The sequence below is a fragment of the Mercurialis annua genome, linkage group LG1-X (assembly GCF_937616625.2).
Source record: "Mercurialis annua linkage group LG1-X, ddMerAnnu1.2, whole genome shotgun sequence".
Lineage (NCBI taxonomy): Eukaryota > Viridiplantae > Streptophyta > Magnoliopsida > Malpighiales > Euphorbiaceae > Mercurialis > Mercurialis annua.
The window spans coordinates 7924602-7942105 of NC_065570.1; the positions used below are offsets into that span (position 1 = coordinate 7924602).

The window sequence follows — 17504 nt, forward strand, 5'->3', positions numbered from 1 at the left end:
TTATTTGTTCTAAAATTGATTTTTTTATTTCAAATATTATTTCAATTTTTGTTAATACTCTTATACTTGGGTAAAATCGAAAATCAAGCCAATCAAACCGTATTTTACCTCTTAGTTTGGTTCAATCTTTATTTCATTCAAAAATCAGTTTTCACATAATTAATAACCTCTCTTACTTGAGTGGAAATTGCACTCAGTACTTGAAAACATGTACTATGAATTAGCCTTAGTGACAAATAAATAAAAGTTTATATGATTATATTCCATAAGTGAGCTGACCTACTTTTTTTCCCCTCTATAAATACTTTTTCTTCGGAGCTTGTGTCCTTCACACTTCTCTAATTTGCTCATACAATTATCACCTTTTTTTCCAATGGCAAGCAATCAATCATCATCTCTTAGCACCATCAGGTTTCCTATTGCTGTTAACAATAATAATAATGATGTCGAGCAACAATTAGCGACAGTACTAGAGCTTGAAGCCAACAAGGACGACACATTTGACTACTCGAAAAGAGCTCAATGGCTTCGAGCAGCGATTCTCGGGGCCAACGACGGATTAATCTCCATCGCATCGCTGATGATGGGTGTTGGTTCCGTCAAACAAGACATTGAAGCCATGATTTTAACTGGCTTTGCTGGTTTAGCTGCCGGCGCTTGCAGTATGGCAATTGGTGAATTCGTGTCTGTGTATTCGCAGTTGGATATCGAGTTGGCTCAAATAAAGAGACAACTCGAAAACGGAAACGGAAATGAAGAAGGGGAGAAAGAGAATTTAGCGAACCCATTGCAAGCAGCGGCCGCGTCGGCTCTTGCTTTTTCAGTGGGTGCAACTGTGCCATTGCTGGCTGCTGCTTTCATATCAAATTATAAAGTGAGACTTGCTGCGGTGGTCGGAGCTGTGAGCTTGGCTTTAGTGGTGTTCGGATGGTTTGGTGCCGTGTTAGGCAAGGCACCAGTCATAAGGTCTTCAGCTAGGGTTTTAGTTGGAGGTTTGATGGCTATGGGTATAACCTTTGGTCTAACCAAAATGATTGGAACAACACTCTGATTTTAACAATTTGGATGATTGTAAGTGGAGGTAGTTTGGGTTGTGGTATATCCATGGAAATATGCTTTGTTTTTGTGTAAGCTAGGTTTCTCGTGTAAGAAGCCAATTTGATGGGTTAATCCCTTGTTTTGTGCCTCTATAAAATTTTACTTTCCTATTTGTCCCATTACTTTTTCAATTTCCAGCTTTATGCCATTTTTCCAATTAAATTTGTAATCTCCAAATTTCCTAACCCCTATATAACTAGCCTCCAATTACTTAACCCTTATAACCATAACCCCTAAATCCTCAATCCTTATTTTTTAATAAATTTAAGTGAAATTCGAAACACAAGTAATTGAATAATTTTTTTATTTAATGGTTATAAATTTAATTATTAAATAATAATTTTTCTTGTTAAATTAAAATTTATTAATTGATTAAACAATAGATGCATCTAGCAAATAAAAAATGAATCACAAATAAATAAAATTAAAATATGTATTCCAATAAAATCAATATTCACAACATTATATACAAAACGTACAATAAATCAAATATCATAACACTGGTAGGTTATCCTGCAAACATCAATCACGACGCTTTTGCCTCCTATCAGTGCGAGCGAAAACGTCGCACCCATTTCCCACCGCCACCACCGGAACCTCATTCGTCGTCGTCGTCGTCGTCCTCATCATCATCATCCTTATCCTCATCCTCATAAGCCTCACCATCCCCGAGTATATGTACCTTTTATTACTTTTACTTCTTTTAGTTATAGTAAATCTTATTAAGAGAGCTTCATATTCTGCATGTTTGTTAGTATTCTTTTATATAAATTTATATTTTTAATTGAAAGAATAACACATATTCTTGCTACATTTTATGTTGCTATCCTGTGAACTGCATATTTTATAACAAATTTTCCTGATTCTTCTAGTTTCTTTATCATCTTTGCGGCAAAGTAAGCGAGTATATGTACCTTCAACATCATCCACGACTCGTACTTGACCCCATGTTCTACTAATTGAATAGACCAACCGATCAGCCTCCATGACGTCTCAAGGTGATTTAGTGCTTTCCTCAATGGCTTTTTTTGTCTTTGGCGATTTTTTTTTCTTTTATATCACAAGTTTAGCATTTGGACAGTCGCTCAGCTGGTGGAATTCGATTAGCCTTCATGACTCTTTTGATCTCTTCTTCTACATCTTGTACTTTCTTCTTCTTCTTTTGTGGAGACCATGTTGCATTATTTGATTGTTGTCTAGCGCTCATTGAATACGACTACTCCCTCTTCAGGTCCCATCAATGATATATGTCGTGTTTATATCTTTTATAATTCTTGCTCTTATATTTTTTTTCTGGATGCAGCTTCCTCTGCAAATCTCTGCCCCTGCAATCAATCGTCGTCTCTTTTGTTTCTTTACTTGGGTGTGTTTTCTTATTTTCCTTCGTCATATTGCTTTGAAATTGTTCTTTGATAGTTTTGGTGATGTTGGATCTGATCTCTTTGGCCTTTTTGATTCGACCTACAAAATAAAATAGGTTAGAATAATTCAGACATGTTTGGTCCGAATACACTCTGATGCCTAAGTTATGTTTCAATATACGAATACTGGTTATTTTGTATGAAAAGGATGCATTAAGTTTATACCTGACCAAGTCTCCTCTTTATATAGGTATTTTAGTGTTGTAGTTGAATTCAATCACTCGGGGTGAATGTTTTATTCAAACTTTATATCCTTGTGGAGATAAGATTACGATCATATCTTCATCCATACATTCATGATGCGATACATTTGGTACGGGGCGTCTGTGCATTTTGTATGCATCTGTTACGGGGTGTCTACCCTTGTTTAAGTAGTACTTTGTTTGGTCTCAGATACTTCTGATACGGTTGAACAACCATAACTTTATAGGATTTAGTTTGTTTTTTAGTTATCTCTGGTACCGTTAACCCATATCCATCAATTATGAGCATCAATTATATTATTTTTTCTCTGATTTTGCGTCAATAATGTGAACTGAGGAAAAAGAGAGTTACAAATTTTAGAGAAAAAATCAATTACAGAGCTGAGGGAGAAAAATATTGTTATTTTTATTAGTTTAATTTCTATGTTATAATGTTAAAAATTCTAATATGCATCGTTTTTTAGAAAACAAAAAACCAGTGTAGTAGTTTTTATACTACAAGTTAAAAGGAGGTTAGTTTCTTTTTCATAAATTAAAAGGAGGTTAGTTGTGTAAGTTTTTCTTTTAAAAATTAAGTTACAATTATAGAATATTAAAACTCCTTAGATAACTGAGTTATTTCAATATTACATAAAGAGTATTAAGTTTCAAATCGTTAAAAAATGGTCAGTAAGTTATCAAATTATTTTGCGGGATGTCACTCGATGCAAAACGCACTAAAGTTTTTTGCGTTTTATCCTACGTGACATGTCATAATAACAAAAGGTGTATAATTTAGTATCATTTTTTAACAAAACAGTATAACTCAGTGTTTGTTTTATAATTTGCAATAAACTTAATGACCTCATTTTAAGACGGTGACCTCTCTGAGAAATAATTCGATAACGTATAGTGACCATTTTTTAACTATTTAAAATTTAATATCATTTCTATAATCTTGAAATAACTCAATAACCTAGGGAGTTTAATATCCTACAATTATACAAAGTGTAATTAGCTAGTTCATTTGGTGGTTCAGAAGTTTGTTTTACAGTTTTCATCATTTGTTCTTGAAGTGGCTCCCTCATATGCAGAGTTATTTATCTTTGCAAATACTGCACAATTCATTTAATAAAATTAAGCCTATGATAAAAAGAAAAAAAAAAGGTTCTATGTTTTTCTTACAATAAATCTTGATATATAGAAAAATGTTACAAAATTTATACCGCCGTACTATTTTTTTTTCTCTTACTGTATACTAAGTTTTGAACTTAGGATTAACCTTAAGATAGAGAAACACCAACTTTCTGCCATTATAAACTATGAAAAAACAATCTATAAACACGAATGAAATCTTTGCCCCAACCAAAATTCTGTGCATAAGAGCCAAATACTTTTAGCTCTCAAGAACGAAATATAATTAAGAAATGATAAGAGAGATTAAAGAGAGGAAATGATGCATAACAATGGCCTATATAAGTGGAATCTCCCCCATTATATGCTTTTTTAGTTAATAAAAATGCATAAAAGATTGTGGTATTCGTGTGGAGAGCACACTCCCTCTATTTTACTAATATTATATGTTGCTCTCCTATTCAGCAATCCATTTTGAGAGATTATTATTATGTTTCTTTAAGGCTTATGGTGACTCATTAAAGGTATAAAAAGTAAAAACAGTTTTTGTAATATGGTATCCCTTTTCAAATTAGTAGTAATTCTTCTGAAATTAGTAGTAATTCTTACTGAATTAGGTATATGTACCATGCAGGCTAGGTCTTGTCTGCACAAATTTGTGATGTTTTTGTGATGTTTCTCAAGTAAGGTTGTATATTAAGGGGTCGTTTGGTTTAAGGTTGGGAATGAGAATGGGAATGGAAATCGGAATAAGAAGGAATGAGAATGAGAATAATTGTTTTCATTTTTTGTTTGGTTCAAAGTGTAGGAATGAAAATAAGAATGGATAAATTTTAATAAAAAATTATTTATTATTTATTAAAAATATATTTATTATTTTTTATATAAAAAAATTATTTTTTTAAAATAAAATTATTTTTTTAAAAAATAAAAAAATTATTTAAAAAAATATAAAAAATATTTTTTAAAAAATTATTAAAAAATATTTTTTTTATTTTAAATATTTTTTTAATTTAAAAAATATTTTTTTAATAATTATATATTTATATTTATCATTAAAAATTTTTGTTAAATTTTGATTCCCATTCCCAAAAGTTCATTCCCGTGAAGTAAGGGGTAGGGGTGGGCATGGACCGGTTAACCGGTCCACGAGGGTAATATGTAAACCAGTCTATAGTAGTTCGGTTTTTAAAATTAAAAACCTAAACGTAAAATTTTAAAACGGTTAACCATTAAATCGGTTAACCATTTAAAACGGTTCGGTTTTTCGGTTTTGCGGTTTTTAACCATATAATCATTAAAAAAATTAGATATAAAAAAGATAAAATTTATAGATAAATTTTTAAATATAGTCTAATAATTAAATTTTAATTTTCATTCTATTTAATTATTAAAATATAAAATTTATTTATTTCTATTTCAATTAGGTATATAAATATTTTATTAAGAAAAATAAAGTTCTTTTAATATATATATATACATATACTCCTAAAATAAAAATATATTGATAAATAAAATATGTTTTTTGTTTAGAATTTTTATGTGTAGATTATAAAATATATTTTATTTGAATAATATTTTCTTTGTTTAGAATAATTAATATATATATAATTAATATATATATAAATAATATATATATATATATATATATATATATATATATATATATATATATATATATATATATATATTATTTATAAACCAGTTAACCGGTTAACCGCGGTTTTTAAAATTCCAAAATCTAAACCTAAACCATTAACCATAAAAATTAAAAATCAAAACATAAACCTAAATTCTTGGATCGATTAACCATATTTTCTGGTTCGTCTTTACGGTTCTGGTTCGGTTTTGTGGTTTGACCGGTTTTTTTGACAAAACAAACACAAACAATGGGAATCATTTCCATTCCCATTCCCCCCTTTTTTGGGCGAACCAAACGGCCCCTAAAATTGATTTTTCAATGGCTTCAAATGAATTCGTACAGACTGAGCTATTAAAACCAAATCAGATAAAAATAATCAATTTGGTTTATTTATTACAAATTTTATAATTTTTTATTTGGGTTCGTTTCTCATTTTAAGATTTTTTAAGGTTTTTTTTTCTTCCACTCTTTGTGGTTGAACTTCAACTAACAATCATTTATTTTTTTAAAATAAAAATAAATAGAGATACGTATAATATAGGCTTAATTGCACCAAAAATCATCAACTTTCGCGTGTTTTTGGTATTTAACATAATCTTTTTTTCTTGGCATAAAAATCATCAACTTTCATTTTTTGGCATATTCGTCCACATAACCGTTTTTTTTTTTTGAAAAATTAAGCACAAAAGGACGTTTTTTTAGTAGAAAACGGTGCCGTTTTACATTCAAAACGGCGCCGTTTCACATCCCGTGGATAAATATGTCAAAATTTGAAAGTTGATAATTTTTTATGCCAAGAAAAAAAGATTATGTTAAATATCAAAAACACGCGAAATTTGGCGATGTTTTATGCAATTAAGCCTATAATATATTAATGTATACATATATCCACAATTAACTATGTATAGTTTTTCGAATATACTATAATTTTAAAAATTTATTAGTTGACCCATTATTTTTTCGAGTAAACAAATATATTCATATTGAATTTTTAGCTGACGTGAGAAAATATTATATATGCCAAGTAGAGTAAGTTCTGTACATGTAAACGTCTAATATTGCATTCTATCAGGTTAAAAACAAAGTTTGAATATTTTATTTTATTTTATTGATAATTAGAGAAGGGGAGCGTTTGTGGAGAAACTAGACTTTGCAAGTTTGCTACCCAACGCGTTGAATATACTTGATAAAAACTAAAAAGATAGATAGATAAATATATTTTGCCTATAATATAAATTTTTTGAAAGTAACATTATGAAAAAGTTAGAATATATACATACATACTAAATTTGATTTTTAATTTTAATATTTTTTAATTTTTTAGTTTTGATTGTTTTTAATCTCCTATGCTTGGGTAAAATCGAAAATAAAACCAATCAAACTGTATTTTACCTCTTAATTTGGTGCAATCTTTATTTCATTCCAGAATCAGTTTTCACATAATAATTAATCAGTCTCTTACATGAGTGGAAATTGCACTCAGCACTTTAAACATGTACTAATAGCTTTAGTGACAAATAAATAGAAGTTAAAATGATTATACTCCATTAGTGAGATGACCTACTTTCTTTTTCCCCTCTATAAATACTTTTTCTTCAGGGCTTGTGTCCTTCACACTTCTCTAATCCATTCTAATTTTCTCATATATAGTAATTAATTTCTTTGTTTAATTTTCTCATAATTATCAATTTTTACTTCCAATGGAAAGCAATCAATCATCAGTACCTCTTAACACCATCAGGTTTCCTATTGCTGTTAATAATAACAATGGTGTTGAGCAACAACTAGCAACAGTACTAGAGCTTGAAGCCAACAAGGACGACACGTTTGACTACTCGAAAAGAGCTCAATGGCTTCGAGCAGCGATTCTCGGGGCCAACGACGGATTAATCTCCATTGCGTCGCTGATGATGGGTGTTGGTTCCGTCAAACAAGACATTGAAGTCATGATTTTAACTGGCTTTGCTGGTTTAGCTGCCGGTGCTTGCAGTATGGCAATTGGTGAATTCGTGTCTGTGTATTCGCAGTTGGATATCGAGTTGGCTCAAATAAAGAGACAACTCGAAAACGGAAACGGAAATGAAGAAGGGGAGAAAGAGAATTTAGCGAACCCATTGCAAGCAGCGGCCGCGTCGGCTCTTGCTTTTTCAGTGGGTGCAACTGTGCCATTGCTGGCTGCTGCTTTCATATCAAATTATAAAGTGAGACTTGCTGCGGTGGTCGGAGCTGTGAGCTTGGCTCTGGTGGTGTTTGGATGGTTTGGTGCCGTGTTGGGCAAGGCACCAGTCATAAGGTCTTCTGTTAGGGTTTTAGTTGGAGGTTTGATGGCTATGGGTATAACCTTTGGTCTAACCAAATTGATTGGATCAACTGCTCTCTGATTTTATCAATTTGGATGACTGGAACTGGTAGTTATGCTTAATTATTGTATATGCATGGAAATAAGATTTGGTTAGATTTTATTTAATTTGGCTATGGCTTATAACGTATGGTCTAACCAAATTGTTGTATATGCATGCATGGAAATAAGCTTTGTTTTGGTGTAAGATTGCTGTGGAAATAGCCAATAAATAGGTGTGCTTTTTTTTATGAAAAATTATTGTGTGAACTATTATGTGAACCAAGCTACTTGATATTATAAATCCTGCAGTATATGTATGATTTGGTATTATTGAATTTAACATTCAATCATATTTACATATTTTAATAATTGTTCTTATTTTGTTCGGGTCTTAAATTATCGGGGTAACTATACTTTTGTGTTATTTTATTCGGTGAGAAAACTTTAATTATATGGCAACTAAATCTTGCTACTCATGGAACAATATTTTTCCTTGCACCAAAATGAAAGTATATTAATCATAAAAATTTAATATTTACTATTTAATAAGAGAAAATATAGCGGGGGAAGATTATGTTGCTAAATAGACTCAATTGATATGAAATCACTATGCAACTTATTGTTGTTAGGGCTGTAAGCTATCCATGAGCAGCTCGGTAAGAGCTCATTTTGTATTAATTTATTGTATAAATGAATTGAACTCGAACTTAATTTTCTGTTCATTTATCTAAATGAGTCGAGTTTAAATATATGGTGCTTGACTCGTTCACGTTCATAAACACCTCGTATTTCAGCTTTTTTAATAATTTGTGAATGGGCATGCTTCATTAAGAGAATTCGTGGAATGGTTTGTATAAAAGTTCGATAGAGTTTGCGAACTAACTCGTATATAAGCTCGATTATACGCTCACGAACTAAATCCTATTTAAATTAAATATTAAATTTATAATTTATTTATTTTAGAATATAATTATAAAATTATATAATTTCTAGACATTTATGGTTGTCATTTGATATTTGTTTGTTAGTGATGTTTTGAATTATCGTTGGTTGAATTCATATTTAGATTTATGATGGTTGTCCTTTGACATTTGTTTCTTATTAATATTTTTGATAATTAGTATGTCTTTAAAAAAATTGATTATTATGTTTTTATTAAAAAAAATCCTATGTTTTAATCCTAAATGATATCTACTTGTATCTGGTTCTTTAGAATCTAAATGAACGAATACGACCTCAAGTCGTTTAGCATATAAATGAACGAATACGAATTGAACAAAAACTGAGCATAAACATTACAAACTTTACACTACTAGAAAATAGTGAATTACCAACTGATTGAAAGACCCTGAATTGGTAATTTCCTGACGGATTAGCAATATAATTCGTCACTAATTTGGCAGGAAACTTCTCGCAAAAAATTACTGACGAATCCGTCGCTGTTTTGACGGAAAACGAGGTTCCAAAATCTATCGACGGATTTTAGCGACAGACTCGTCGCTATTTTTGTGGGAAACCGCCCGTCAAAATTTCAGCTGAATGTAGCAACAAATTATTAAATTTGTCGCTAATTAGCAACGGACTAAACGTAAGACGTTACAAATCGAGTTAATTTTATATAAGAAATTTCATTTTTTTTCTCAATTCAGTACATATAATGACATGTTCGTTGCTGTGTTTTTTCTGAGGTGGAAGTCATTTTTGTTTCTAATAAAAAAATTATGTAAACATAAGATGTTACGAGTCATGTCAATTGTATGCAGAAAGTTGCATTTTTTTTCAATTCGATATATATGATGACGTGACATTCATTAATTGGTGTGATTTTACTTAGGTGTAAGTCATTTTGGACAGCCATTTCAGCATATTGTGATCTCGTGTATCAAATTTAAAAAACAAATGCAACTTTCTATATATTATTGACACATTTCAAAGATCATGATTAAATTAAAAACCATATACTCCCTCTGTCCCGTAAGAATAGAAAAAGTAGCTATTTCACAAGAATTAAGAAAGTAGTTAATTATAGGTAATTTGTGGTAATTTTTTAAAATTGTTCTTTTAATTTCTTGAAGTAATTCATAATAAATTAGTGATTCACAAGGCACAAAGCCACTATATAAATATTAGCCAATAGAATTTTAGATGCATAAAAAGCATATATTGAAACTTTAAATTAATTAATGTTGATATTATAAGAGTGTTTTAATAATTTTATATATCTGTATTGTAATATTCTAACTAAAAATTTCAATGCAATTTTATGTATACAAAATAATTTGTATTTAATATTAAGTTACATTAAAGCATTGTAGGACAATGGTGATAAAATAAAATAAATAAAAACTAAAAATTGATTAAATCATAAATAAAGTAATATTAAATAAGATAATCAAAATCACCATAACAAGCACTGTTTAAATATTGAAAAAATCATAAATGTTTAAAACGAAAAATATTTAAATCAAATGTTTAAACCAATGAAATAAAGGCACTAAAACTTTTGAAAAAAAAAACAGTTTATATCAAAGCCAGGTTTCGATCCTGGGACCTGTGGGTTATGGGCCCACCACGCTTCCGCTGCGCCACTTTGATTTTATGATTGCTTTTTTACAAGGAAATCATCTAACTTAATCTCCAACCGAATGGATGATTAAAGCACAATTAGTGTACTTATCCCGATGAATAATAGGAAAAGGAGTTTTAGTTTTTGAAAGAAAAAAAATTAAAAAAGTAATGATCGTTATCGTGATAATAACATAAGGTTTTGTATAAATTACTAGTACTAGGTAGCTTGTAATATCACACAGTAATAATATTATAATATTTTAACTAATAGTTAAATATATTATTTTATTATTTTTGATTTAAAAATTAATAATTTAATAAATAACCATAAGTTCTTAAATTAAATTTTAAGGCAAAATAACTTTTATATTCATAACTTTGCCACATTATCAAACCAGTTTCGCATTGCGTGATGACTTGCAATGTAACTCATCGACTTATAAATTAAATAAATTCATTATAACTATGCCTATATGTTTTATTTATAATCAATACTAAATCAGTTAAAAATTGTTAGTAATACAATATTATTAAATTTATTATAATTATATCATTGTATTTTATTTATAATCAATTTTAACAGACTTTTAATTGAATTATAAAATATTTTATGAGTTCAATAAATTTATTACAATTATATTTTATGTTTAATTTATAATCAACATAAAATTAGTTAGAGATTAGCTATAGTTTCTGTTGGATTAGAGATATTTTATGAGTTGGATTCGAATTATTAATTTTATTAATTAATTATTTTAATAGTTAAAATAATATTAAAAGTATCGATCAAAATTTACAGAGTTTCTCTTTGTTACCTGGACCAATCAAGTTGATCCACGTAAGCAATACATGCGGATCAGAGACGCTCTGAATATATTTGTCTATTTAAAAAATTCAAGGATTACACTGAAGTTCTTTTAAAAATATATTTGATAGAAATAGTTAAAGTTACAAATATAAAAATTATTTTGTCTAAAATAAAGATTGCCGCACATTTTTGCATTCGTACATATTTAATAAAACACTTTAAGTTAGACGAATTTAGCTTATTTTTAATTCAATTTCTATAATCGTCAAATTGAATATGTGTTTTTATTTTAATAATTGAGGAGAGGGGAATTTTTGTGGAAATAATTAAACTCACGGCATACCAGTTTGATGCCGTTTAGACTATTTGAATTATATTTCATTTCTATTTCCAGTTTGATGTCTATCGTTTAGACTATTTGAATTATATTTCATTTGTATTTCGATATGTGTTTTAGTAGGACCTCATTATTGAAGATATTTAATATTTAATTAAAATTGCAATAAATAAAATATGGATTAGATTTATAAAAAGTCAAAAGAAAATTAGGCCTTTTAGTTTTGCTTCCAATGTGTATCGATTTTCTAGACTTTAATGATCATATTATCTTCTTTAAAATAGATAATGAGCCGATATGTTTGGTGCGCCTGCTGTTAGATAAAATCCAATCATTCTTCCAATAATTTTATTTATTTGAAACTTTTTAGACTGTTTGATTAGCAGAACTTCTAAATTTACAAATTTCTCTTTAGTGATGATTATTTCCTCGATGCCAATCTTCATTACTTTGTCTATCATCGACAAAGGATAACATATTATTAGGCAATTAAAATAGTTTAGTCACATTATTGACATAACTAAATGCTGTGTATATCGACTTTGTTTATGAACATGGTGAATTGAGTCTAGCGTAATGGTGGATGTTTAGGAACCATGAAAATGCAGATAACTCGAATACCTTGTACCTATGAGTAATTCAAACTAGTCTGTGCACACCAAGGTTGCAGAAGGGCGGACTAAAACAGACATATAGATTATCCTCTCATCCGAAGGGGATTAAATCACATATTCCCCGAGAAATAACATATAAGGTGTTGCAAATATCTATCTAATTTGAAACAAAAAAATCTGAAATCAACTAAGGAATGTCGTTATTTCAACCTGACTTATCATTTTGACTTTGGAATGTCGAGGTTCTCGAATAGTCGACTGTCAACTCCAACTCCCATCGCATTTAGACCATTGTCCACATACATAACAGCACCGGTGACCATTGTCCACATACATAACAGCACAGGTGATAGCTGAAGCCAGGAAGGCAGCTGCGTTCCCCACCTCCTTTGTTTCAAACATACAGTTAGCTTAACAAGTTCAAAAAGAAAACATAGTTGTTTTCGACAAGCCATTTGGTTGACGAGAGAAAATGACATGCAAAGAGAAGCTTATTACTCCCCGAGAAAATCAAATTTGTATATTTTGGAAATGAATTGATTATTCATAAATTGACATAAAAACTAGTGAATCATAATATCAATGAAACCAATTGCAGATAGTTCCTTCTGTAGAGATGCATTGCCTATTGAATAGTGAATCATAATATCAATGAAACCAATTGCTTTTGCAGCGCGACTTCGTAATGGGCCCGGCAGTTCTAGAAAGCATGCAATGTCAAAAGATCACATGTGCATGTACTTGCTGAAGCACATATTCATATGAAATACAGTTAATTAAAAACATCTTAAAACTACAACTAGTTAGTTAGCTTGTTCAGTAGCAGTAGGTTTGGTAATTTGTGGCTCTGAACTTCAAAGGGAATTGTGGAATGTCTAAGCTTTCAGAAGATTCAGCAACATCAATGCAAACAATCTGGTTACCCTAAGATAGCTGACCGACAGATTCTTAAGTGGTTCGTATGGACACAGCTCATCCTCAATTAAAGGCTTCAAGAACCAACATTGACAGCCTGATTAGTTTGCAGGGAATTACCTCTATGGCTCCATCATTTTGACTAACACCATGATGTTTTAGTTATCTAGCAAATGATAATTTTTCCAGAAGGTGTAATTATTTCCTAATCTGGAATTAATATGCCACGATTGCTAGCAAATTGTAACACATCCATTAGAAGCAGAAAAAAATTATTTAAGTTTGAATTCAAGAAATATCAGTATCGAAATTGCATGGATTAGAATGGCCTAATGGAGTCTTTTGAACTTAGGCAGCAATATATGGTAACATACCATCAGATATTTGTTGACTCTGATTTTGTACCAGCCAGGATTTTAGATACACCTGAATCAATGACAAACAGAGGGGAATCTATGAAGTTGATGCAAAAATGATTTCAGCAACTGAGATAAAGTTATGCTAAACAAACAAGAAACTCACTCGTGTGTCACTCTCCAATGCAGCCTTTGCTGAGCTCATTCCTCCACCATACCTGTTCATGTAAAATCAGTGAAGTTACTATACCTTTTCTAGACAAAAAAAATTATAAGAGAAGCAATTGCAGAAGTTACATACCCTGAAATGATCCTTTCAGAGGCAATGTAGGATACTTTTTTAATACCCGACTCAGGTCTTTCAGAAGGAAATACGGTGGAGCAGGAAAACATCGTCAGGAACATCCTCAAGACTCTCATAAATTGCATCCATTGCATAAACTTTGATAATTTCCATTACGGAACAATCTGGCAATCTGAAAAATACAATTTAGATATTGATAAGCACATGAAACTAAGAGACCATTTGCTATTTAGTGATTTACTCATAATCAAAGAAATACTACTAAAGTCTAAATATTTATTTACACACCGTTGACTGCTTTCATATTAGTGTTTAGTGCCTGGAAAAATGAACTTCCATCAGATCTCTACATTTCGCCTGAAGCTGTGAATCTCAACCAGCACAAGAGAAGTTAGATGAATCACATACAGGCACCGATTATGATTATTGTTTCCTTTATCATTAATATGAAAGTGATCTTTGTTGAAATTAAACTTGGCTATGGGTCCATTCTTTCTTCCATGTTCATACCCTTAAGCATTAATTTACCAATAATCTTGGCACGAACAAACTCCATCTCGGAAATGATGGTATCTGACAGGATCTCTGATTACAATAATCCTTTTTTCTGCCTTCGTTACAAGTTTTGCAAAAAGATGACAGTCTCCACATATCCTAAGGTTCTTCCTGATCCTAATTATCTGCTCTCTCGACAAACTCATCAAGCCAAATACCAGTGCCAACTTCTCACTGTGATATTGTAGAGAATTTTCTCTTTGTTCATCACCCTCCAGATCCAGCAAAACAAAATTTGTGTCTGGAACATAACCCACGCCTCTAAGCTTATGAATCAACTTATTCAGCTGTTTGTTGATCTCACTGAACTGTGGATGCGAATTGTCTCCTAAAATAAAAGCATGAATCTTCTTGTTTACTTCAACCCAACTACATCCCGGATCTTTCCTAATTTCCATGTCATTCATGGTCTTCCTGATTTCGGCCACATTATCCCATCTTTGAGCATTGGCGTAAATATTAGACATAAGTATGTATGCTCCTGCATCTTTGGGATCCAGCCGCAGAATTTGCTTAGCTGCATGTATAGCCAGATCTACATCCTTGTGCACCCTGCAAGCACCGAGCAAAGTTCTCCATGTCACGGCATCTGGTTCGCATTCCATTTCATTTATCAGCCCAACCGCATCGTCAAGTTTCCCTGCCCTTCCAAGAAGGTCAATCATACAACCATAGTGTTCCCTAACTGGCTCTATCCCGTAAAGGTTCTTCATTGATCGGAAATAGTACCACCCAGCTTCTAGAAGCCCAGCATGGCTGCAAGCAAACAGAACTCCTACAATAGTTATATAGTTTGGCTTTGTTCCTGAAAGTTTCATGGACTCGAACAACTTCAGTGCCTCACTGCTGTAACCATTTTGCGCAAGCCCTGCAATCATGGTGCTCCAAGAGATTACATCCTTCTCCGTCATCATTCGACTGAAAACATGATTAGCATCTTCCAAACTGCCACATTTGCAGTACATATCCAAAAGAGCATTATTCAATATCAGATCCCGATCATGCTTAAACACATGAACATGAAGTTGTCTCCCTAACTCCAATAATGCTAATCCAGTACAAGCTCTCAAAACACTAGTAAGCGTTGCCTGATTAGCTCGAAAACCATCTCTAGTCATTCTCTTGAAAAGATACAAAGCTTCATCACCGTCATTATTCTGAGCAAAACCCGCAATTATAGAATTCCAAACAATCAAATCCCCTGTCACCATCTCATCGAAAACGCGCAATGCACTTTCACACTCACCCCATTTCGAATAACTATCAATCAAAGCACTTCTAACATAAACATCAGAGTCTAACCCACTCTTAACAATAACACCATGAACCTGCCCGAGATTAACTAACCCATCACAAGCCCTCAAAACAGAAGAAAACGTATACATATTCGGCCTCACACCTTCCCTAAACATAAGAATCAGAAACTCCAACGCCTGGATATTAAGTTTAGCATTAGCATAAGCTGATACCATAGTTGTCCAAGAAACAACGTTTCGTTCAGGCATTTTATCGAACACCTCCCGTGCATCATCCAACAAGTTAAATTTGACATACATATTCAGTAAAGAGTTGAGTATGAATACATTGGGGCGATGCCCATTTGAGAAAAGGTGTTTGTGTACTTGTTTGCCTTGTTCAATGGCGTTTTTAGCCAAGCAGCATTTAATGAGGTCGCAGTAGGAGAATGAGTCAGCCCATAAGTTATGTCTGTGCATAGCTTCCATGGTTTTAAGGGCTCTGGGTAAGTTCCTTTGGGAGCAAAACTGTGTGAATTCACGAAGCAATGACGGGGAATTGGAGGTTGCTGTTGTATGATGGCGTAAGGATTTGAAAGCAAATCCATTTGGTTTATGCATTCGTAGCTGCCACAGACATTGAAACATTTATTACATCAACTAGATTTGATGTTCAAAATAACAGATTGATGGCCTTTCGCGAACTTTTTGAAACCTTCTATATACCCTTGAAGCCAACTATCTGTATGAGGTAGAGGATTCGACCCTCAGCACTTACGGGTAGTGTGCCTATTTAAAAAATGTATAATAATAACTTTTGCTAACCTCTGATAACAATTAGAGTAAACTATCTTTGACAAAAAAAACCTTATATATTGGTTTTTAAAAATAAAGTAAAAAACTAGTTGAAACTTTCTTTAAATTTGTTTCAAAAAATTACATTTGGTTTCTAATATATATTAATTCCTCTTTTTATTTTTTCTATTTAATTAGTCTATTAATTTTTATAATTATTAATAATTAAAATTAAATTCAAGACACTTAAAAAAAATATTTATAGTAAATTAAAATAAATATAAATTGCTGTAAATGTATAGTTAATAAATAAAAATAATTCATACATTAAATTAGTGATATAAAAACAGACAGACTAATTTGTTAAACCAAAAACTAAAACAGCAGTCTGATACGGTCTAATCATGGTCAAAATTTGAAAATTGGATTAGACTAATCGGCGATCTATTTATTTTACCATCTTTGACAAGTGTTAACGGCTCAGTGCACTATCTTCCTTCGACTTTTTAGCAAAAAACGGCAAAAGGGAAAAAACATGTACTGATCTCATTGTCTCCATCCTATAGAAATTACGAGATCACCCTTAAAGACGCCTTCAGCATTGAAGAACCGTGTTCCATAAGCGAAACGCATTAGTTGTCCGCTTTAAGGTTGGGTAGTAAGGGTCGAAGAAGGGCAAAGTCATTCTCAAAGATTAGAACTAGCATTCTTTACGATCAAAGAGGGTGAAAAAGGGGGGCTCTTCCAATATTTCGATAGCTGGATCCTCCGAAACCAACGGAATCATTAGTTAGAATAGGACTCCGACTGAGCAGCTTTTGAGATTTTGAGAAGAGTTTCTCTTTAGAGAGCACAATACGATAAAAGTTATAAGCTGTATTTGGGAAGGAATTATTGTTTATCATTGCTTTATAGTAAAAGTAGTAAGGTGGCCTAAGAGACGGTGGTCACCTTATGAAAGATGATAGTGGTTCAAGTCCGCTTATCTCTAACTCGTGAATTTAGTCGGTACAAAACTATATAATAGCACTCCATTTTTCTAATTGGCATTTCAATTTATGATTTTCAATTTTTTATTCATAGATGTTGATAAGATCCTTCCATCTAATATCACCTTAGGATGGCATAACCTTTTAGGGTGAGGTTCAAACGAGAAAAGGGGAACTGTGAATATATAGATACCGGGAGTCGAGGAAGGG

The 17504-nt window shown here is 31.5% G+C and overlaps 3 protein-coding genes and 1 non-coding gene across 7 annotated transcripts; 2 read left to right on the forward strand and 2 right to left on the reverse strand.

Moving 5' to 3' along the window:
- Positions 1–311: 311 nt before the first annotated feature.
- On the forward strand, positions 312–1208 carry LOC126677132 (vacuolar iron transporter homolog 1-like). The gene has a single exon (XM_050371606.2). It carries the CDS (start codon positions 374–376, stop codon positions 1049–1051), a length of 678 nt encoding a protein of 225 aa, XP_050227563.1. The 5' UTR covers positions 312–373; the 3' UTR covers positions 1052–1208.
- A 5877-nt stretch (positions 1209–7085) lies between these two features.
- On the forward strand, positions 7086–8087 carry LOC126677122 (vacuolar iron transporter homolog 1-like). Its single transcript, XM_050371597.2, has one exon. It carries the CDS (start codon positions 7178–7180, stop codon positions 7856–7858), a length of 681 nt encoding a protein of 226 aa, XP_050227554.1. The 5' UTR covers positions 7086–7177; the 3' UTR covers positions 7859–8087.
- A 2254-nt stretch (positions 8088–10341) lies between these two features.
- Positions 10342–10413, reverse strand: TRNAM-CAU (transfer RNA methionine (anticodon CAU)). Its single transcript has one exon. It is a non-coding gene; the product is annotated as a tRNA-Met (tRNA).
- Positions 10414–12140: 1727 nt separating this feature from the next.
- LOC126665947 (pentatricopeptide repeat-containing protein At2g03880, mitochondrial) lies at positions 12141–16238 on the reverse strand. 4 transcript variants are annotated; one of them, XM_050358888.1, is made up of 5 exons: positions 14009–16238; positions 13718–13892; positions 13583–13634; positions 13435–13486; positions 12141–12532 (listed from the first exon to the last, which is right to left on the reverse strand). In XM_050358888.1, exon 1 carries the CDS (start codon positions 16156–16158, stop codon positions 14245–14247), a length of 1914 nt encoding a protein of 637 aa, XP_050214845.1. In that variant the 5' UTR covers positions 16159–16238; the 3' UTR covers positions 12141–12532; positions 13435–13486; positions 13583–13634; positions 13718–13892; positions 14009–14244. The 4 variants fall into 4 exon arrangements, with proteins under 4 accessions (XP_050214845.1, XP_050214849.1, XP_050214846.1 ...); XM_050358892.1 differs by lacking the exon at positions 13435–13486; XM_050358889.1 differs by having other exon boundaries at positions 12141–13486.
- Positions 16239–17504: the final 1266 nt, after the last annotated feature.